General features: G+C 48.5%; 10 protein-coding genes across 10 annotated transcripts; 6 read left to right on the forward strand and 4 right to left on the reverse strand.

The window, feature by feature from the left end:
* Window positions 1-168: 168 nt before the first annotated feature.
* Window positions 169-1,034, reverse strand: EDB91DRAFT_1083000 (RNA polymerase Rpc34 subunit-domain-containing protein; the record flags this gene model as incomplete). Its single annotated transcript, XM_041315567.1, has 5 exons — window positions 169-312; window positions 371-426; window positions 548-612; window positions 672-746; window positions 961-1,034. Coding segments are annotated over 5 exons (414 nt in total), but the record flags the coding sequence as incomplete, so codon positions are not given.
* Window positions 1,035-1,163: 129 nt separating this feature from the next.
* Window positions 1,164-2,295, forward strand: EDB91DRAFT_1139851 (uncharacterized protein). The gene is given in 4 exon segments (XM_041318942.1): window positions 1,164-1,356; window positions 1,413-1,485; window positions 1,732-2,038; window positions 2,058-2,295. The coding sequence occupies 4 exon segments, from the start codon at window positions 1,250-1,252 to the stop codon at window positions 2,069-2,071; spliced, it is 501 nt and encodes a 166-aa protein (XP_041175959.1). The 5' UTR covers window positions 1,164-1,249; the 3' UTR covers window positions 2,072-2,295.
* A 461-nt stretch (window positions 2,296-2,756) lies between these two features.
* On the forward strand, window positions 2,757-3,571 carry EDB91DRAFT_1083001 (uncharacterized protein; the record flags this gene model as incomplete). Its single annotated transcript, XM_041315568.1, has 5 exons — window positions 2,757-2,856; window positions 2,951-3,077; window positions 3,239-3,283; window positions 3,346-3,364; window positions 3,419-3,571. The coding sequence occupies 5 exons, from the start codon at window positions 2,757-2,759 to the stop codon at window positions 3,569-3,571; spliced, it is 444 nt and encodes a 147-aa protein (XP_041175960.1).
* A 97-nt stretch (window positions 3,572-3,668) lies between these two features.
* EDB91DRAFT_1139860 (uncharacterized protein) lies at window positions 3,669-4,300 on the forward strand. The gene is made up of 4 exons (XM_041318943.1): window positions 3,669-3,714; window positions 3,773-3,897; window positions 3,955-4,035; window positions 4,102-4,300. Exons 2-4 carry the CDS (start codon window positions 3,780-3,782, stop codon window positions 4,149-4,151), a joined length of 249 nt encoding a protein of 82 aa, XP_041175961.1. The 5' UTR covers window positions 3,669-3,714; window positions 3,773-3,779; the 3' UTR covers window positions 4,152-4,300.
* A 1,060-nt stretch (window positions 4,301-5,360) lies between these two features.
* Window positions 5,361-9,136, reverse strand: EDB91DRAFT_1139868 (ribonuclease H-like domain-containing protein). Its single transcript, XM_041318944.1, has 7 exons — window positions 8,168-9,136; window positions 7,650-8,116; window positions 6,683-7,600; window positions 6,521-6,606; window positions 6,354-6,443; window positions 6,060-6,300; window positions 5,361-6,011 (listed from the first exon to the last, which is right to left on the reverse strand). The coding sequence occupies exons 1-7, from the start codon at window positions 8,965-8,967 to the stop codon at window positions 5,668-5,670; spliced, it is 2,946 nt and encodes a 981-aa protein (XP_041175962.1). The 5' UTR covers window positions 8,968-9,136; the 3' UTR covers window positions 5,361-5,667.
* A 391-nt stretch (window positions 9,137-9,527) lies between these two features.
* EDB91DRAFT_476771 (uncharacterized protein) lies at window positions 9,528-11,349 on the forward strand. The gene is made up of 9 exons (XM_041327398.1): window positions 9,528-9,736; window positions 9,805-9,919; window positions 9,974-10,157; window positions 10,213-10,236; window positions 10,288-10,341; window positions 10,400-10,424; window positions 10,481-10,800; window positions 10,849-10,980; window positions 11,034-11,349. Exons 1-9 carry the CDS (start codon window positions 9,673-9,675, stop codon window positions 11,052-11,054), a joined length of 939 nt encoding a protein of 312 aa, XP_041175963.1. The 5' UTR covers window positions 9,528-9,672; the 3' UTR covers window positions 11,055-11,349.
* Window positions 11,350-11,365: 16 nt separating this feature from the next.
* Window positions 11,366-13,059, forward strand: EDB91DRAFT_1139888 (ketopantoate reductase PanE/ApbA-domain-containing protein). Its single transcript, XM_041318945.1, has 8 exons — window positions 11,366-11,454; window positions 11,549-11,623; window positions 11,680-11,742; window positions 11,828-12,105; window positions 12,173-12,518; window positions 12,567-12,778; window positions 12,833-12,936; window positions 12,996-13,059. The coding sequence occupies exons 1-7, from the start codon at window positions 11,403-11,405 to the stop codon at window positions 12,908-12,910; spliced, it is 1,104 nt and encodes a 367-aa protein (XP_041175964.1). The 5' UTR covers window positions 11,366-11,402; the 3' UTR covers window positions 12,911-12,936; window positions 12,996-13,059.
* Window positions 13,060-15,124: 2,065 nt separating this feature from the next.
* EDB91DRAFT_1237860 (TPT-domain-containing protein) lies at window positions 15,125-16,348 on the reverse strand (the record flags this gene model as incomplete). Its single annotated transcript, XM_041321637.1, has 4 exons — window positions 15,125-15,282; window positions 15,335-15,726; window positions 15,774-15,901; window positions 15,953-16,348. 4 exons carry the CDS (start codon window positions 16,346-16,348, stop codon window positions 15,125-15,127), a joined length of 1,074 nt encoding a protein of 357 aa, XP_041175965.1.
* A 1,320-nt stretch (window positions 16,349-17,668) lies between these two features.
* EDB91DRAFT_1249602 (uncharacterized protein) lies at window positions 17,669-19,456 on the forward strand (the record flags this gene model as incomplete). Its single annotated transcript, XM_041323111.1, has 3 exons — window positions 17,669-18,067; window positions 18,131-18,265; window positions 18,320-19,456. The coding sequence occupies 3 exons, from the start codon at window positions 17,669-17,671 to the stop codon at window positions 19,454-19,456; spliced, it is 1,671 nt and encodes a 556-aa protein (XP_041175966.1).
* A 1,320-nt stretch (window positions 19,457-20,776) lies between these two features.
* Window positions 20,777-21,339, reverse strand: EDB91DRAFT_1139935 (uncharacterized protein). Its single transcript, XM_041318946.1, has one exon. The coding sequence runs from the start codon at window positions 21,207-21,209 to the stop codon at window positions 20,952-20,954; it is 258 nt and encodes an 85-aa protein (XP_041175967.1). The 5' UTR covers window positions 21,210-21,339; the 3' UTR covers window positions 20,777-20,951.
* Between the last annotated feature and the right edge of the window lie 222 nt (window positions 21,340-21,561).

Here is a 21,561-nt window from a genome sequence, read left to right on the forward strand (position 1 = left end):
AATGCTGGATTTGCTGTGCAGACGGATAGGAAGGAGCAGCGCCTATAGAATACAGCCTATATTCGTTCTGTGATGCTTTGCTGGTTTTGGATTGTTTGGGGAATGACTGCAGCAGGTACCAATAATTATGAGTCTTTGGGTTATCTTGTTTTTGGAGGGACGACGCACCCGATCTCGGATGTAGTGCAGACATGCAGTTGATAGAAGCTTGATGAATTCTGTGTCGAGTTCGTTGTCGGTGTACCATGGCCCACCTGTTAGTTCGACGGAAGGTTCTAGGTGGGCTAGCATGTATATCTTGCGGGTTGGGTGCTAGTCTAGATATGAGAACGGTGTGTACATGAGGTTAGAGTTGGAAGGCGAAACATACCCTGACGGCTTTGATAGCCTTCACGAGCTGCTTTTGCACCGAGTGATTTGAGACATCTGTCGATTACATGTTTGGTGCAGTTCAGGTTTTGGCTTTTAGATGTTTTGTCCAGATGCCTGATGTGTTGTATGAGCTTGTACTGTTTGTCTGTTTGCTTGTGCGATACCGGGAGCTCACCTTCGTTCGCTGAAGCTTGGATATGACCGAGAACCATAGCTTCTTCACCGCTCATATCTTTTTTCCTGTCCAGCGCATCAGATACGTCATAGGGGGAATATGGCATGATTGAGATAATACACACACTTCTATCTCCTTTTTCATCACCGCTCGGAAAGAGATGACGCCTGCTGCATTAGGACAGGACTTTGAGCATGCCCTGCGTTTGCATTTCAGTTTCAGGACGATAGAATACAGGAAAGCTGCAGTATGATTGAATGCAGGGTACTCCACCGCCCCTAGCAAGAAGTTGACGGCTGCTGTGCGTGCGGTTACATCTGGGACTATCTTTTCTGCGTCTTTTGAAGGTTAGGATCTGATGATTGGGTGGTGATCAGTGTGGTGGTGGATGGGGAGGGAAGGGAGGATTGGACGCGCCTTTTCGCTGCTGGAAGAGTGCAGCTTGGTGGAGCTTTTGCTCTTCGGTGTTGAGTTTGCGCCCACTCATGGTGCGGGAGTAGATACGACCTGGTCGATCAGAATACTGATCAAGTGTAAGCTGTTGCCGGAAGTCCGGACAGAGGCAATGAGCGGGTGCCAATTTCCCACGTGGTTTACTTCTCTGTCAAAGGGGTCTAAGCGCGCTTGACTTCTGAGAACTGAAGCACTCTTGCACAAGTTCAAGTTGTGAGAACCTTCTACAGCACCTACTTATATTAGAACATGGACAACAATCGGTCTACAGCAGGAACCTCGTTAGCTACGGGCTTGGATGATCTTGCTTCTTATCTAGAAAAAAGTTCTCATGTCGTCCAAGAGTATACCGACATGTAAGGTTAAATCTCCCTACTATTGCTGACTTGCACTGATTATGGGGCCTGTACAGCATCGAGCACAAGTATGCACGTCCGGCATTGAACAAAATTTCCAAATACTTCCAAGCTCAGCCGTTGACAATGGTGCGTCATACCTTCAAGATATCATACGATACGAGTAGCCTCTAAACTCCTCATCAGACATGGATCACCACGACTTTCTCCCTTTTCACTGTTATGAGTATCCTACCGGTGCTAGTCATTCATGTGCGTCAATCGCTTGTTCTTGACATTACAACATCTCATGAGGTTTCAGAGGCCTATCCATCTTCGCGGTGTGTGCTTCGATGTCTGTTGCTCTTGCGTTCGGGTTCGCGGCTATTATCGCAGTCGAGACCATGTTCGGTGCGCATAGATCTTTTCCTCAATTTTCGATGCGTCGCTGAACTTCCCACAGCTGCGGTTCTCCTCTCGATACTGGGAGGCCTCTTACTCTTCTCTTTCACCTTAACATCAGCCGGCGCGATGGCATATCTTACCTTCCGTCTCGGACGACACCTCCAAACACGGGGACGCTCCGGAATAGCAGAATGGGCTCATGAAACAAGACAACACTTCACTTCTGTGTCTGTGAAATCTGAAGACAATGATGATTCGGATTCGGGCGTTCTTGTTGCACCTGGGGTTCACGACCAATGTGAAAATCGAAGGGTCAGCTTCCGGCTCTTGATGCTATACTCCGTTGTTCGGTTGAATTCCATACAAATGGAAATTCTGTTCATTCATGCCTCTCGCATTTCTCTGCTGCATAATCCTCTCTTTTGCAGCACGTTCATCACGTCATTTTTTCGTTGCTGACCGAGTTTACTCACTGTATCGTTCGTAATTTGCACTTGCACACCTGCACCGAGTACTGTATGTGTACTATAGCTCTATCGCATGCTGTCGATTTGATGGTCTGGGCCTGGTAAGCCGCACTGGGTTGTAAGGTATGTCACAGGTATATTCCAGTCTTTTCCTTGGTACCCTCGCCTCCGCCTAACCTCGCTGCGTCTATTATTACAACAATCAATCAAGTCTGCTATTCGAATATTTATTCAAGTGTCACACCAAAGCTTTCTGGGCGGTCGACATACTTGTCTCTGATTCCATCGACCTCTATTCCGAAGAAATGCTTGGCATGATCTGCTTGGCACATTCGCGGCACTTGATCATTGCTTGTAGTTTCAAGTCCTAACTAAGCCGCCTGCAACGTGTCTGTCATCCACCATGGTACTCGTACGACATAAAAAGACTGCACGAAATTTGGCACTGGATTCAATCACGGGTGTCACTCTTTAGGTGCATTGCTAACCATTGTTATTATTGGCGCTGCACGTTCAGTGATATTACTATGGTTTATCAGCATGCGCACGATGCCCTCTGGATCGCTTGGTCTGCCTTGGATCGGTAACAGACATCAGATACCTGCTGTTAAATTATGGAAGAAGTTTGCAGAATGGAACGAGCAAATCGGTATGCCGGTCGTTCCACAAACTTCAATCGTCTGATACTGGCGATCTTCAAGGTCCAGTGATGTCTATATTTCTCGGACGCACGCCTGTTATAGGTGACTCTCGACCTAGTTCCATAGCTAGGCAGGGCTCCCAAACCAGCTTCAGTTTTAGGTACAGCTCAAGCTGCATAAGATCTCTTGGAAAAGAGATTTACTCTGGTAGGCCACGATTTGTGGTTGCGTGAGTCATTGTATTTCCTAGTGTTGTGTGCATGCTGGAAGATGTATGATATCTAGAGGTAAATTCTCTCGGACAGCAAAAGAGGTCTTATGTTGCCGTATGTATGGGAGCCACAGTGGCGCAAATGGCGAAATGTGACCTGTTGTGAAGTGCACCTTCAGCTTTGCCGATGTAGCGTCATCTCCATCTGGTGCTGGAATCGAAAAGTCAGCTTTTCGAGCTGGTGTCAAGTCTGTTACTTATCTTGACTTGTTGAGTTAGGCTGCAGGGACGCAGTACCTTCTTCCGTGCGTGTCGTCATACCCGATAAAGCTATACTGAATTTATGTCTCACACCATAGTTGCGACGCTCCACTTCCATCAATGTCATGAGGAAGGCACAGGCTGACCTGAATAATGTCACCGGGTCCGATCCTATCTTAGAGTTCCACAACAAAGAAAGCCTTGCGTACATCAACGCGAGACCCTGCGGTGGCGGCCAGTCGCTGTGCTAGGGGGAACGCCACATGATGTCACACTGGAGGACGAATACAAGGGCATGTGCGACGCTTCGAGTCTATGTACGAATGAGCTTCGTTGACCTTCCTCCAGGTTCATACCTAAGAACTCAGAGCTCGACGATTTTTCCCAACTTGGCGTAGGTTTTAATTCCCTTGCAAAGACACCATTGATGCTCAAGGAAGATGCGTCATCAGGGGTATCATGCACGATGCCAATATGTTCCCTGGCCCGGACAATTTGTGCCCAGAGCGGTTCCTCGAGACCGCCGACCCTCGACTTCAAACCTTTGACTTGCCTTTTGGGTGGGGAAAAAGAATTTGTTCGCTTGCGCTATCACAGTACACATAGGCACGCAGGTTGATTCATTATGCCACAGGTCCCGGCATGTATGTCTTTAAATTCGCCCTTCATCGATGCTTCCCGTATCCTCTGGGCGTTCGATATGCCTGCTATCGACGTACGAGAGTGAAAATTTTACTGGACTTCTGAACTATACCAACGGATTTAATTCTCGTTCGGTCAGGTTCGACTGCGCGATCGCTCCTCGCAGTGGCAGATTTGTCGAATTGCTGAACATGGAGCACGAGGGAGCAAAGAGCAGGATATCTGATTGGCAGTGGTGAGCTTGATGCCGAGTTTCACTACGGCAATTTCGAAAACTCCTCCTGCGAACATGATGTATCCAAATGAAATACAAGAAGTATGGATGCCTTGGATGGCTGTGAGACGTGCTTCAAGGGGCACATCCAGATCAACATGTGGGTGCAAATATCCACTCAGCCATGCCTTCCACCATTTCTTAACAGGACCTCTCTGCATCTATCCGCTTATTTGCCACACGGACCAGTTGGACCAGGGCATACATGTACAGCCGGAGGATCATTAGCACCACAGATAGAACACTTCAGTGGTTCTCTTCGCTGCGATAGGAGCAACCTATAACATGTCAGCATTGTGCTGCAGCGGAACGCCGGCGATAGGCAAAAAAATCTTACGGTACTCTGGTTGTGAGCATCAGGCCATTGATACGGTGTCAAGTGTACGCATGGGTGTGTAAATTTCAAGGACGGAAAGGCGTTGGAAATAGTGAGTGGCTTGTCTGCGTTAAATTGATTGACTCCAAGTTTCAAAACCCTTTTATATGCCACGGGAGGTGGCGTTGGCTCGTTGAGGGGCGCCACTCATTAACTAAGGTGATATCGGCCTGCGGAGGCGGTGTCTGTGCTAGCTGTAGAGACATTCTAGAAGCGGTTACCTTCCTGTATAACACGGTCAAGGGTCCACACGCGCTTCCGGAAAATTAAGGTCGAGCATAACACGTCTGGATGACCTCGCGATACCAGTCCGAACCTGGAGCAGGGGTGGGCATTTTGGCTCGCGCCCCTCACCTCCGTTCCTGGTAGTTTTCCAATGTTGGCTATTACAGCAGGGTTCGCGCAACAAATACAGCTTTCCGCCAGATGTCCGCGGCCCAATCACTGCAACCATCTTGCGGTGATGCCAAGTAGATTGTAGATCTGCGGGCACCAAGAAGATCTCATCACGCGTGATCCGACCGAAGAGGTGGCTAGACGTGGACTGAAACACGCATGGCCTAAACTTGCGTAATACTACTCTCGTTGATTATTTTAGAATCGAATATGCGGGCTGTGCATGCACGGCGTCGCGTTCTCGTCATAGGTTCCCTGTCGGTACTAGGTTGCGTACGTTCGCCCCGAATAATATTTTGAAAGAGGGCGCTTTGTCTGGCTTTGTACAATGGATGGTATATAGTTAACGCGTTACGCATATTGTTGCAATTACCTAACATCGGCGGTGCTTGGACATCAAAGGAATGTCACATGGCTTCGAGACAAAGTTCGAGTCATTGCTTTAGTAGTAGTACTACAGCAGAGCCATCAAGTGTAGATATATGATATCCAAACAGGAGCCACGACAAACATATATAGCGATCGAGAGATGTGGATCCAAGAAACTAAGCAATTCAGTAGCACGAGAAGACGGACTCTAGAGTGATACATAACTATTGATACAGGAGCGAAACGAGCCCATGGTGATCAGTAATCAAGAGAGAAGTATATGCGCACGATCACAAGTAAAACATGGTGTCCTTCAATTTCTTGGAGACGCCGCCACGCCAGAGTGCCTGTGCTTCTCGCATGACGTCTGCTTCGTTGGTGCTGGCGCTAGCGCTGGCCGTTGTGCCATCCCCAATTTGGCCTTGGAGGAGTTTCCTCAAGTAGCATCGCCCACGCTCGCACGCCACATCAGCATAATATGCAGGAGATACGAGGCTCACAGCTTTGGTGGCGCGCGCGAACATGTAGCTCAGGGCATTCGTAAGGCCCTGAAGACCGTCTGCTCCGAAGCCAATTTCATCGTGAACGACGTAGTAGTGGGTCGGTTTCGTCGTACCCTGCAAACCGCCGTGGGCTGCAAAATTGAGTGAGCTGAGTAAACACTGCTTCAAGTAAAAATCACCTTGGAGGAAGAAATCGAAGTCATATACCGCGGTGACGCCACGATCAACTACCGTTCCAGGCTTTGGATTGCCATCATTCGCAGCATCCTTCCTTTCGGTGGGATAGAACCTGGTGTGGTGCCTCTTGCCACAGATGACAATAGTCAACGGAGGCCGATAAGGCTTCTTTGGCTTGTCGAAGGTATGGAAGGCTTTCAGGATCTCTGGAAGCTCTTCCAACCGAACGATATTGAATTGCCCCTGAATTTAGCATGAGCAACTTGCACGGCATCTTCGCTGCGGAGAAATCCCACCTCGGAGACCCCGTCACGATAAACAAGTACGCGTTCAGGTAATCTTTTACTACGTTGCTGGAAAAGTTGAAGCCTCGCGACCATCATGTCCTTGAGGTTAGGTAATCATCTAAGTAGGTTGTCATTTGCAAAAAAAAAAAAAGGGAGGGACATCTTAAAGTCCATACCTCTTTCCGGGATTCCTGGATTTCGAGACTTGCAGGGTATTGAGCGAAGTGATCGTCCACACTTGCAACTACTGCAGCAATTGAGGCTTTGTCAAAGGAATCAGTACCCATTTGAACAATGCGATGATAGCACTCACGTGTTCCTCTTGCGCTTCCAAGGACCAGGGTGGGTCACATCCATTCCGACTACCATCGTTGGCACGCTGGAGAGCCACCGACCCGTGTTTTCATCGAGTTTGTGATTAACGCCACCCATCTTCATGTTCACTTTCAAGGCCACGTTTGCGAAATACTGCGGCTGTCCCTTTTCCTTCCTAATCTTGCCTACGTGTACACACACAGTAGCGACGTCGAGGTAGACGTCGCACAGGTGCTTCAATCCCTCATAAATGTTCTTGTCGCCATTTGATAGCATCACGAGCACCAAGGAAGGCTTTGGGGAGAGCTGGATCAGTGTCTGACGTATAGTTGCGATGGCGCTCTTTCTAAGTGGATCACTTTTATCCGCCGGTGGGAGGTTTGCAGCTACAACCTGAGGCTGATCATTTGGTACAAGGATCCCACTGGTCTTGCACATGGCCATAAACCCAGTGATAACGGGACGGAGTGCAGGGTCTTGAGGCCCCGCAAACTCTTCTCGATTATTGCGATCCCCAATAAGCAGGACCGCCCACTTCTCCAGGCGCGCGCCCACAGCAAAGCGAATGTTCCGCAGATTCCATGAAGCTCGGTCATCGACTGCGGGCGACACGTTGTTGGCGTACTTCAGACCAGGTCTCGGGAGGATCCGGCCGGGAACAACTGCCATGTTCGGCCCGATGGAGACGCCAAACGCGGTCAGTGTGGGACCTGGGTTTACAAACCCGAGCTCGTTGAGACCGTTGTTCACAATAGCGTTGCCATTGACATTGGGTGGTTGGCACGCGACTGTTATCATGGATGCAGTATGCTCGTCCGTAAGCTTGCCACGGAAAGGCTGGTCAGGAAGAATGTCGCAGACTTCGGCTGGAAGGTAATTCTTCTTCTGCCCCCCGACATCGACAAGAGGGAGGTCAGGGTGCTTCAGGCGAATCTGATATTCTATGAATAATACAACGTCAGCATTTGAAGAGGAAAACGTAATACTCACTCCGAAGGAAGTACTGCTCCACCGTGACTCGTCCTCCAAGTTCGTCGCACGGGAAGGCGTATTGGCGTGCGTTCTGGCGGGCAAGACTCTTGACAGTCTTTCGATAGCCAAGATGAGTAGCTTTGACCCTGACGCCTCTACAGAACACTTCCATTCGTGCGCCGAAACTGGAGTTGTTGAAGGCCATCATCTGCACCGCAAGATTTCCAGGGGTATAGAACGCTGTGGTGCAGACATTGACGTTCACCATCAACTGACGATGAGCGGGGCGCACGGAGGAATAGAAGCCCTTCCACGCTTCTAACCCGCCGCCAAGATTCGATGGAGTAGCAGCAGAACGGAAGAAGTAGCGGTCTTGACCGACTTTGATACCGCTGCGTAATGGATGCGCAGCAAGAATGAGGTTCAACGCGGAAATCACGGGGAGAGTGTTGTAGTTCCGATACTGGCCATCCCCATTTAGGTAACTGCCATATATATATAAGAATAACTCGTGACGAAACGCATGGCCTACTCACCTCATGAGATCCTGAGTGTTGATTTCCTGGATAAATTTAATTGCGAGGGTGTACTCTTTACCACCCTGCGCCGGGGGCCCACTTTCCTCGTCGTCGTAATATGGTACTTTGATTGTAAGAGGCTGTGCTAGGACCCGAGCCGATATGAGCTTCGCACTGCTGTCGTGCGCGACGGTGCCACGCATCCCAGCTTGTTGCCACGCAGTAGTCTCCTCTGCAAGCTGGAATATGCGACGCTTGACGCGACGAATAGCTGTTCCAGCTGTAGGAGTAATTGCGACATCATATTCGTAGACCGGTCCCTTGGGAACGCGCACAGGAAAGAAATTGGTGCGGAGTTTGATATGCTCCCCAACGGTACCAAAGCCCGGGCGCAAGGGCATGCTGTCAGGGTCATTCCCGGGCTGGGTGCCCCGTAAACGAGCAACGAGCGCCTTGTCGGAGTCGTCAGCAACTCGAGCGTCGACGGTAGCCGGTTGGTTCTCTAGAAATACTCTGCATGAAAGAGTTTTAGTAAGCAGAATGACACCGTTCCAACGTGGCACTGACCCGCCTTGTGCTCTAGGAGCACCAAAGCCCCTTCCCCGGCCCCCTCTGTCGAACCCTCGACCACCACGGTCGCCACCACGGTCGCCACCACCCCACCCACCACGGTCGCCGCCACCCCTCCCACCACGGTCACCGCCACCGCCACGAAAGCCGGACGGTGCAAACGAGCCTCGTCCCCGGTCAACGGGGCTTCCTCGTCCTCCTCTTCCTCTGTCAAAGCCACCCCGGCCTCGATCGCCTCTGTAAGACATGTTCAGCGAACTCTTACTGCAATGTACAGTAGGGTTCGTCTAGTGGCTCAATGTTGCAACGTTGCAATGTGTAAGGTCAGTACAAGTGATGTTAAACGCCGAACGGTCAAAAGGAGGTTTTTGTATTCCTTACATCACGTGATATCATATACTATAAGTACCCAGAGGGTTGGCTTTGTGATAATTAATTAATTAATTTGCGCATCATTTGAGGACGCGCGTATTAGTAGTACGCGGATATCTAGTACTATGCGTCCCCTCTATTGCCCAGACCCTTCATCGCCGTCCAGAAGCCTCCAATGACGGACGCGTACCGCGCACTGCCAGTGTTCAGGTCGGTACCCCGCACCCTGACTTAGTATACAAGCGTCTCCCACCTATATTGTGTCCAAGGTAAAAATGTAGAGTCGCTAAAATGCGTGATGAAGTTTAAAGATTACAACGAACAGGCAACAAACAAGGTCTATCACTTGCGAGGATGCTTCAACAGAGGGATCAAAAATATTTTTGCACGATTCAGACAAACAGAAAAGTTTTTGCAAAGCCTCGATCGATTATGTAACTTTTTCAGATTGTTTTGTTTGCGACGGTACCTTGTCAAACACCCCTGAGACAATTGCTTCAAGACAGGACAAGGCCACACCGACGAGTTATAAGACCTTGGGTTCCGTTCATTGGACATCCCCTTGACTATGACAGACGCAAATGGTTTCCAACACCCTTGACCGCATGTTCATAACCTCGGTATGGTTTGAATCTATTATTTATGGTATGCGTCCGTTGGTTGTCTAGCGAAGACATTATGTTCTGATTAATCTGCCCGAATCTCATTTGTAGGAATCAAGTGGGTTCGGAGATCTGGGGAAAGGTTTACGCTCATTTCCATCGACAGCTGCGTGCTTTTTGGCGCATGTATCTATATCTTGGCGAATCGGAACAGAAAGTCGCATAGGTTCGTGATCAGAAATAGTCGTCAATCACTCACCCGCACTCACCTTTTGATCAGGATCCTTTTTCTGTCGTGTATTTTCCACATTTCAGTCTCCACAGCACACAACGTCATCTCCCTCCTTCAGTCTCTGGAAGGATTCACAACACCTGCCATAATATCAGTCCCTAATGGAAGCAGCCTGTACTTCGTCACGACAACAGCCTTATTTATTGCGAATTTGGCATTGTATATCGCTAATGTGCATATCATTTTTTCTAGCCTCGGTGATTGCGACTTATCGTTCCTTCTTTCAGGTTCTCGCTCAAGATTTGCTGCTAGTGAGCAACATTCATCTTGTGGAGGTATTGAAGTAACACGCGCAATGACAGATCTGGAGGCTTTACATCGTTTGGAATCACAACTGGAAACTTGTCATCGTCTTTGTAAGATATCTTCCCATCTTACTTGTTACCTCTCTCTTATGAATGTCACTATCGCTAGTTAATTGTGGAAGCTGCACATATTAGTGGGCTCATTAATTTCCCTTGGCTCTCAGATCAAGTGCTAAGATCCTCTGTCTAGCTTGTGCTATCACATCCGTGGTTCTAATAGCTCAGCCTAGTGAGCAACTCTTCTCGCAAAGTGTCCAAGCTTTTGGAAAAGCTAGTTGGTCGCTCGATCTTTTCCTCAATACCTTTGTCACGTCCGGAATCGCATATTGTCTTTGGCATGCGGGACGAGAAGTGTCCGATTTCACTGGCCGCAATGTCTACAAGGCTGCTATGTTTACCATCATCGAGTCCGGTGCACTCATTGCTAGCTGTACTGTGGTAATGTTCGCGCTGGATATAGCTGGCAGCCCAGCTGGTCTCATGGCAGTCAACGTTGCTGTTCAGATTGCTGTAGGCACTTTACGCCCCTCCTCTTCTTCTCGTCTCACATTTTCCTAGACCACAACGCCTCTTCTTATCATCGCCCGTCTCGGCCTTGGCCTGACGCACGGAGATACACATTTCGAGAAATCGTCATCAATTCCCGCAGTGACGTTCGCTCCACCAGTCCAGGTCAATATCGCCGAGGAGGTCTGTAGCTACCCCATGACTTCCATGTCACCGTTCATTGGGAAGACTGATAGCATAGAGTCATCATACTGTGATGTGTAACAACAACTTACGTTCGATGGCTAGGGCCATTACGTGGATTTGTCTAGGACCTAGGTATACTAATATTCAACCATCACGCTTACTGCTGCTGCGGCTCTTTGCGGTTGCCGCTTAGTCCATGGTTGCAATTTTTCTAGGGCACTTGAGACTGTCGGATCATAGTGCTGGCGTGCGAGTTGGTTGCGATAGCCAGATGCTACTACTTACTAATTAATACTACTACTAGGAGAAGGGTTACCAAGGGCCGTCACGTGAGAGTGCGAAAGTGAGAGGCTATCCTGCAGCTTCAGGAGGTAGGTTGTGGAGTCACAAACGTAGTGTGTCGTAACTTGTTAGATCTGATGCCTACTAAAGATGTCCTACTCGTTGGCCTGGGCGCAGTTGGAACGATCTGTACGTCACGAGCAAGCTTCAGATGTCCTCTTGTTCCTCCCAATCACATCTGAACGTTTCATATGACGAACATTGACATTGATCTCACGCGTAGATGCTTATATCCTCCAAAGCAGCAAGCTTGCGCGAGTCACTGCTGTTGCCCGAAGCAATTATGATGTTGTGAATGGTGAAAAGTTTTGTTGTCTCATCGAGATTTGACTCACGATGCTGATCTGAGTCTAGCAAAGGGTATGCACATCAGAAGCAAAAAGTTTGGCAATCACGAGAGCTGGAAACCCTACCGTCGTGAGTAACACCACTGAGTATCATAATTCTCCGCGGTGACGATCACCGTGCATGTTTGGTTTATAGTGGTGTCGTCGGTAGGCAGAAGCCGCTGATAGGCCGTATTCCTACGTGGTTCTGACAACCAAGGCGATTCCAGAGGTGATAAAGACACCTCAGGTCCTAGAACCACTTCTTTCTCGTCCATATAGTGAAATACACCCCCAACCTACTTATGTCTTGCTCCAAAACGGACTCGGGGTGGAGCGAGATTTGTATCACAGCGTCAAGGCCCTTGATCAAGGTGAACCAAAGATCATCAGCACTGTTGTATGGATCGGAACGAATTTGGTCGAGAAGAATGTAGTCAGTCATACCGATTTCGTGAGCAAAGATGATTCATTTACAGCACTCCCTCCGGATATCTGACATACGTCTTGTGCGGACGCAGGATCGTGTTACCATCGGGATGTATAGACATGGAGACCACCTGACAACTACCCATTCTCCTGAAGAATATGCCACCTTGACAGACTTTGGAACCATGCTCGAAACAGGAGGCTCAGAAGTGACGATTGCGACAGAGATCCAGCGCAAGAAATTCGCCAAGACATTTTGGAACGTCGCATTTTCCTCCTTCTCGACACTTACCGGATCCTCTCCTACAGCGATGTTTCGACCTCCGCCTGAAGAGGGACAATCGTATAGTCCTTACATCGCACCTCAGACAGCAACAATTATCGAGAGAAACGCCGTTCCTGTTCTACGTGCGATCTTACAAGAGATGGTCACCCTTGGTGATTTCTAACTGTGAGACCTCTTCGTATGTCTTACCTATTTCGTAGGGCGTGCATTGGGCTACGCGGACAATGAAGATGGTCTACCTTCTTCCCTTGTCGATAGTACCATATCACGTACCGCAACACTACACCGCGACCCTGCCCATACTGCTCTCCCAAGCATGCTCCTTGACGCCCAGAATGGGCTGCCTATCGAGGTTGAGGTGATAGTCGGGGAGGTGGTCAGAATGGCGAAGGATGTGGGGGTAGACGTGCCAGTAAGCAGTTTTTTCTGTCACCGCCATCATAGCTGATATATGTCTGGCCTGCAGCGTATTGAAACCCTGTATGCTTTGCTGGCTATCATCCAAAACCAGACTCTTGGTGGATTTAGACAGCGCAAACTCTAGGCGCAGTGACCCTTCCATGCTACGATGTTCGTAGAATTTTCAGTTATTTTGACGGTTCAACTATTGGTTTTTGAACCCGACGAAGGTTTTGTGCTGCAAGCGGGTCAATGAAGCACACAAAATTGTAATGCGCTGCACTATCGGTGCCCAAGCACTTGTTTACAACCGACGAGTACCGCAACTCCTATCTCTCTGTGCCAACTTCGCCAAAGATAACCTCAAACTACCCCTTACGAGCTTATCAACTGCATGCTTGGGTGTGTTGTCTTGCGGATCTCTGTTCAATCTAGCGGTGCTATTAACGTGTCGTCTATAATAGATGCTGGAATATCTTTATGCTCGTCTGGGTACCTTGAGCTCTCCGTAGTGTAAACCGGAGAAATTCATTGCGGTTTGTAGAGCTACATATGGACTATGACGATGTCCCTTTGCCGGCGGTGGTCGGAAAATCGCAGTGAGCGGAGATTGCGTGAGCGCTGAAACGGCCCAAATGCTATCAGACTGTGATAGCAACTTATCAGAACCCCAGCCTCGAGTACAGTTATGATATCCTCCAGCATTAGCTCCCCTGGTAAGAGATGATCATTATTTTTCTGCATTCGGACAGTAACATTTTCCTGTTCCAGCTCCATCCGTGCGCCCTTACTTTTGCCTCATTGCACGGCGAAGTGCCGTTTTCTCTTTCAAAATGGACTCGGCGATGAACGAGATAGCAATAATATTGTTGGTTGCTCAGCAGCAGCCTGACCGCGGACAGATGATGTTTGTACCTTGACCGCAGCTGTACCCTAGTAGGGGCTGTCGTGACGTAGCCGTTACAAGTCATTATAACGTAAGTATGTAAAAGGATCGATGCGGGCGCCATTGGCGACTGATTTCACCGCTGATGCGACAGTTGCGAAAGACGCGGAAAGCAAATCAGAATGTTTCCAAGATATTCCTGATAAGTACTGACATAGAATCATACCATGTTCTATCAGGCCCGGCAGCCATATGTCAAACGATATCGCCCCTCACCATTCTAAGCTCGACATATGAGTCCTCGGAGCAAACATGAGTCGCACGAGCTTACTGTTCTGATGGATATACGAGCGTCATCACATTTGGAATCTAGGCCACCGAAACCGACTTTGTAACCTCCGTGACATAGGCACGCTCGATGAACAGGTACGAGGAGATCAAAGTATTGAATGATCCGCTTTCATGGACTTGTGCCAATCTGTATATAGATATGGGACCTATCTATAGGCGGATACGTGCATCCAATCTGATTGCACGCACGAGTTCCGCGAGCTCCCTCGGGCTTACTGAATTCCTCATTTCGTATCTCACCCGAGTATGCATACGGGCTTGAATATTTACTTCTAGTTTACTTCTAGTGCTTCTAGTGCTGCACGTCACCTCACGCCCTCAACTCAGCGTGCACATCGGCATATCAGATAATTAGCGGCAACTGGATCGGCATTATGTGAGTGAGTTTGGAGCTGGACGACGTGTGATGATTCTCGAAGAATGTTAATGATGCCATTGATGTTCTGTTAGAAATTCTTGCAGCGGAGTTAAGCTGAGTTCTAGAAGGAGTGGTACTTTAGAGTAAGACAGACTTCTAGAAACTTACAGGGTTACATGGTTACCAATCCATTGGAGATACAGTACTGTTGCAGGTGCGCAAGGCCGCAAACGAATACGGCATCCTTCAAAAAAAATTTGAATCGAATTATTGTCCATTGGGGTATGCTACCCTATGTTGGACAGTACTAACTAGTCTAGGGGGCCCCTGTGCCCCGCGCCTCATCTCAACATGCTTCAAGTTTTCAAGAGTACTTGTATGTGTTACACATGTACTTTGGCATGGTCATTCGTTGACGCTTAACGTTTAACGCCGACGTAGGAAATCGAGTTGTCATTTAACTTCGACGAGGGTCGGGTATGTACGTTGACATTTCGATAAGTACGGATTTGACCACGCGTCCTGTCTTATCTGCCTAAACCACGGAATAAATTGAACCAATGCAACCATACTCAAAATTGGGATATGCGCTACTGTACGTGGAGATGATATATATCACAGACATGGTATAAGCAACCAGAAGACGGGATATGTACATGCAATGCATGTGTCTAGTGATTTTGGAAAGCGAGGGGGGCAACTATAGTACAATGCACTTACTAGGAATGAACAGCGCTATCATGAACATCATCTCAATATAAAATCTACTTCCTCCATCTACCTCGCTTTTCCTGATATTCAACGGTCGCGTACCACATTCCACCAGCGAGCGTGAGAAGGATGCCAAGCGCGTTTGTTGGCGTTATTGTGAGCTTGAATAAAATGACCGCAAGAAACACAGAGAGTACTTGTTTGACGTTGGCTGTAAGATCGTCAGCAAGCGTGCCGTCGTATCTACAACAATGGTCACTCACCAGCAACAGTCATACTCAAAGGGCCTGCTGCCCTATTCGCCGTAAAACTCACAATATTAAGACCAAATGCAATCATGCCATTCACCCCAAGGAGTGCCGCTTTGATGGGCGTCATCTCGTGCAAACTCCATGTGTGCACGCGAGATAATTCCCCCGTAAAGTATGCGAGAACAACGCACTGAATGAATGCGAGCGGCGCCATCCGCGTTAACAGGTCAAGTGGATGCAATTGTAGCCGTGGTGGAACGACATAATTTACGCGTGGCTGCGGAGAGGATATTGACGGTGTCGACTGTAGGATGGAAGTATAGATGGTCTTAATGGCGGCTAGTACTGTTCCCAGTACGGTCAAAAGGAGTCCAGTCGTTGTGTACGAATAGTCTCCGTATGTCCTAGATATAAATTAGCAGGAGCAGTACTGGGGTAAGAGGTGCCTTACGCAAAACCGACGCCAGCGATGACAGGGACCAGAGATGCCATTTTGTGGCTACTACTCCGGGTGCCAAATAAGAACATCGACAACAGAATTGTAAAAATCGGCGTGGCTGCGCGGACTACTTGATGAAACTATAGGCTCATCATCAGCCCCTGGCCCACGCGAGGTATGCTATCACTCACTGGAACAGTGACCATATGAAGAGATATATTGCTGACGGCGATGTTGATAGTGTACAATACACTAAACGCCACAAGCGCTAAGTTGTCGGTGTCAGAGAGTTTGGCGGGTATGAATGTACCATTCTTCAGCAATGTGAGCCCTCCGACGGTGCCACAGAAAGCGTGCAGTGCAGTGAGCGTGTATGGAAAAGGAAAGTGGATGAGGACACCCTTATTGTACAGGGTCAGTCCCAGGTTGAAACAAAAATAAAGGATGAGCCAAAATGCCAGCGAGCGGTGGGTAGATGGAGGAGGCGATAAATGTGTTCCAAGCAGTGGGGTATCTTTCTCCGTTGTGAAATTGTGGTGGTCGGAGTGGTCATCGTGGATGAGTATACGAGTGTCAGAAGAAGACATAGGAAGCGAAGGCAGGTCTTGCATGGCAGAGTGCGATGGGGAAACGAGGCTGTTACTACTGCGTAAGAAGCGTTGACGAGAGACCAGAGATCTGTGACGCTTGTGCGATTTATCGGCCTCTGAGCCTGACAAACCTGACAACGAGAGTTGGGGTGTGTGCCTGCGATTGCTCCACACGTTTTCTTTGCTACCCGTATGGGGTTGCACAGATGACGATGTTGGAATAGAAGGGGATTGAGCTATAAAACCATGATGTTGGCGGATACTACCGGACAGTTTCTTCGGGAGATGTCGATGCTGGGGAAATGGAACTGACACCAAATCTAAGATCTGTTCAGATGTGACATGCTGTGACTCATGCCGCCGGTGTAAGCGTTCTGCAGACAACTGTGTTGGTCTGATAGTGACCGCGGAGTCGTCACGAGTACGCCTCTGCGCATGCGTAGGAGCTAGACGTGGCTGTCTGTTATTTGGCCCAGGTTTATTCAAGCCAGTGAGCCTAGATTCGGAATGGTTCATAGCGCAGTTTATGGCCAAAACATAGTCTTCCTCGGACTGAGGACATATGCCACTCTGAGGGCGGAAACGCGCGTGGGCACGATGGAAGTTTAGTAGCAAAAGGAGGCAAAAGACGCCAATGAGTATTAATAACATTTCAACGTAATAATCTCACAACCCTAAGACTATTCTTTACTTCCACTCTAATATTAACCTTAGCGGTACGGACCGCGCCGAGAATGAAGAAGACATAACATAACATTCAAGTTGAAAGTTGGAATGGACTGACAGCTTACTGACAGCTCTGTGATATCATTCTCGGAACCGTAAGAATCAACAGTGACAGAGTCGTGACGAAAGATCAATACAAGTCTTCTCTTACCCTATCGGAGAGTCGGCGACAGCATTTCAACAGCTTCACTGGCAAACGCCGAACACACTGTCAAATTCCAATGTAACTAACTTTAGGTTGGACTAGTAGGTGTGGAGACGCGCACGAGAGATGTTGGAAAGTTCCCCGTTAATACGGCATACACGTTCCATCCACCGCGACAACGAAACACGGAAGTGAGATGCATACTCAGTGACAACTGACCGCAGTCAACCTATTTTAGCGATGTGATGTTATATTTGGCCTTGTCAATCAATGGTCACGTGCAGGGCTGTGTAGTTTTGACCCAAACCCAAACAAATTAATTTCTGTATTTCGTTTCTACATGGGCTTAGCTAACCCCATCATCTCTTCGTGCGAACGTTGACGTTGAGCTCCAAGCCTTACCAGGACTGTCTTCTTCTAGATACGCATCGTTGACGTGTCTAGCCATGCCGGAACCAAATGGTTCAATTCAGACTCTCAAGCGAGCAATATTCGATGTGGAGGCGGCCCAGTCAGCGCCTTCAACCTCCAAGAGACTCAGGGTTGATCAGTCACCAGAAACAAGCTCGAGACGGGATGCAAAGAAACGGAAAAAGAGGAGAAAAAAAGAACCGGTAGTCGCTAAGCTAGACGGCAATCATCCTAGGCAGGATAGTTCGTCCCAGTCTCAGCGGCCGCCAGTGTCTGCTTGCAATGAAATCATTCGATTTACGTCCACGGAGCCGTCAGGAAGCAAGACCAGAGTAGACGTCCCATCACATTCTGCAACTTCTACCTCAAACCTTGTCAGTAACGAGAGCGATACCGAAAGGGACTCTGAGGGGGGTCTACAACAAGCGAACCTGGTATGTACACTATGCTATTGTTTGTTTCATTTTATCTCGTTCCCTCATGATGATGTCACACAGAAAGGAAATAGCTTATCTGAAACCACTGATCTTCGTGATACGAAGCAGTTCGCAAATTTCACGCAAGACCCGAAGGGTGTTGTACCGGAAAACAGGATTTCGCAACTGACAAAGGAATTAGCAGAGAGGGCCGAGGTGCGCGTTCCATCATACCCATCAATATTCAATTTAAATGTTTTATCATATCAGCTTTTGGCTGCTCATCAAAGTGTCCTCAATAACATTTCCCAAGCTCTGACATGTCAGATTTGCCTCGACGTGATGTACAAGCCTTATGCACTCGCTCCGTGTGGTCACGTGGCTTGCTACGACTGCCTTGTTCAATGGTTTAACGCTCCGCCTGCTGATAATAGACCTGCCGCACCAGCCATCGTACGGAAGAAGACATGTCCACATTGCCGAGCAGTCGTCCGAGATCGTCCCGCAGAAATTTGGACTATCAAGAATCTAGCGCACCTCATAGAGAAGAGCGGTCTCGCTAATGTGCCTCCGCGTGACAAGGCGCATGCTAACGCTGATCGCCCTGCGGACGCAGATCCTTGGAATGGGATCTTCCGGAAATCCAACCATGGTTTCCTTCCCTGGTTACTAGCGGACGATGCAGATGCCGAGCCCCGTCGCGGAGAAGACGTAGGTATGCTTGACATGGAGGACGGAGGCATATACCGATGTCTGGACTGTATGCATGAGATTTGGGATGGCGTGTGTACGGCGTGCGGTAGGCAGTATCCGGGTCACGAAGGAGGGGGAGATTGGTCAGACGATGAACTCGGCTTGGAATTTGGCCCAGGAGCAGAAGAGTTTGACCCTGATGATGATCCAGGATGGATGGGTCTTGAAGATGGCGAGGGGGACGACGAAGATGGCGGTTTGGCGATTGCCGATTGGTATCCCGGATTGCCATTGTTCCGTTGGCACGTTGGCCGTGAGGAGGATGTAGACGAAGATGGAGATGAAGAAGACGAAGGAGATGAAGAGGATGGTTATGAAAGCAGTTTCGTCGATGACGAGAACGACACCGGCATTCCTCGAGGCCCGATACAACAGCTGCCGCAAATATACGAACTTTCCGATGATAGCGATAATGAAGACCACCGTTCGCACGTAGATATCGATATCCTATCCGAGGAAGAAGAAAACGAGCCGTCACTTGCAAGTAGGCCGGGCCGGATGGCACCCATTGTAGTTTCCTCCGGTGACGAAGATGAGGACGAGGACGAGCTCGATAGCGTTTTTGCTGTCCGCCCCATGTCCACGCGTCCGAGACGCGGACGCCTTGTTGAGTCTGACGATGAGGTTGAGGCTTCATCGGACGGCAGTAGCTAGTGACTCGTGAGTTGTTATCTCCCTACATAGAAAGCATCTTTTTTCATTGTCCTCGCATCACTCCTCGCTTGGAGTGTGGCAGCAGAAGAACGGTGAGTTTCGCGAGCACCACTTCGGATTAACAACACCTCAATGTAACGGCAGTGAAAATTTATGTAATAATGACCGTTCCATCCAACGGTCAACTTACTCATTCGAATGATACAGGGCCTTCTGATGAGAAATGACCACGAAATGCTGTGGAGGTGTCATTATTCTTTGTTCCAACTTTATCCCAACTTTATCCCGTTAATTAATATTGCTACTAGGGTCGATCGAGCGCGTTAATGCCTTACTTGCAGGCACTTGATTTTTTCTTCTTTTCCAGAACTCATCAGATTGCCGCCAATCTCTATGTCACTGGCGAGACGGTCACTTGCTCCTGATTTGTTACCACTGCAAATACCAAGTGCTACCTAGTTATGCAAGCATACCGTGACTAGCAACGTCTCTTTAGACCTTGTTGACCTGCTGAGCGTCTGTTCACGGTCAATGATCATTTTACTCATTCCAGTTTGAGGCTTGTTCACCTCTCACTTACTTACTAGCTATGCAATTTAGTCCAGTTGACTGCATTTCCACAGAATGGATATCCCTATCAATGCTTGTACTGACGCATTTTCAAGTCGTCGACGCAATGATCACTCCGTCATAAAGTTTCACAAGTACTGAAGGACAACTCTATAAGTATAGTCTAACCGCTGTACGCTCTAGATGGTTTTTTGACGCACATCGAATGAATAACTGGGTTTCATTTGGGTCAGGACTTGGTCAATCACAAATTTGTCGTTGACCCTAGTGTGTAGGGATTCCCTGGGGAAGTATGCATTAGCCCCCGACTCGACAGAGGAAGGCTTTTATCGACCGTTTATCTACAAAGATGCGAAACGTGAGTATTTTGTCGTTACCATCACATGCTCAATAGAATATCGCACCACTTACCAGTCAAGCTCGCTCCACCAAATTACGAAATGTAGTTCTCCCAATCGCCAGATATCTGTGTCGCTAGCTTGCTTTATGATCAGTTGGTGGTAGTTTGTGTTCCGTCCACTGATGAACTAATTGCCTTACTATCGTCTCACCGGTACCACTGTCGTCCTGCCACATTATCTTGTCGCGGTCATGTAAGGAATGTCACTCCGCTAGCTATGGAATTCCCTTTGTACTTCCGGCTATAGACTTCCCCCTGTACCGGTTCGACGTACTACTCGGCTGACTACTCGTACTGCCACTCACTTAGATATAAAAGCCGGTCCTTACCTTCTGTATCGACAGTGAATCAATCCCCCTCACTCATCTCTCATCACTCGTGATCCATCAATCCCCGTCGAACACTTACGCAGCATTACAGTCACGATTAAGTACTTTAGCACTCTTTGCAGAATTTAAGTCGCGAGTGTCGTTCGTGCTCCGAACGTATCTCCTCATGGTTCGGTTGTAGATTGCACATCAATTCTTATCCTCGGCTGCTTCCGAAGCATCTCACTTGCGAGATTGGGAAATATGTAGCGACTTGGATCCCCTGCTCTGAGATGGCTACAGTCAAACACAGTTCGATGACTCTGGTATTCGCACCTCGCCTGCCACTGCTAGGATCACTGGTTTGCGCTGAAATATTGAAAAGAAATGTTAGCCAGATAATAGCCAAGCCAAGAGCAGGACGTCGGGTGCCTGCGCCGCTGCGATTTTCTCTTGTATAATACTTAGCACACATATTGACAGTTACCGATCCAGCTCAAATCCAGCTTATCTTATCTTATCTAATTAGTATGTAGTCAACGTTCAACACTCGTGGCTTGGAATTAATTGTCTTGTACTTCGTCCTCAGGTGCCTTAATATTGTGACCTTTGTGAACCGCTGGGTCTGGGCTTGCGACTTATTGCAGTATCGTCAAATTCCCTTTAGCCCAGACTGTTTCGATTGACTTCAAGCGAAGTAATACGTACGGTATACATGGTGTTAGTAACAAGGTCCGTTTCAATGTCTTTTGAAGTTGTTGATAATTTGAAAAATCAGTTACTTAGTAGACGCCAGCTCAGGTCTTCTCGTCATCGTTATGCCTCCG

This window comes from Suillus paluster (assembly GCF_016628075.1).
Source record: "Suillus paluster strain FC165 chromosome Unknown EDB91scaffold_35, whole genome shotgun sequence".
In the NCBI taxonomy this organism is placed as follows: Eukaryota; Fungi; Basidiomycota; class Agaricomycetes; order Boletales; family Suillaceae; genus Suillus; species Suillus paluster.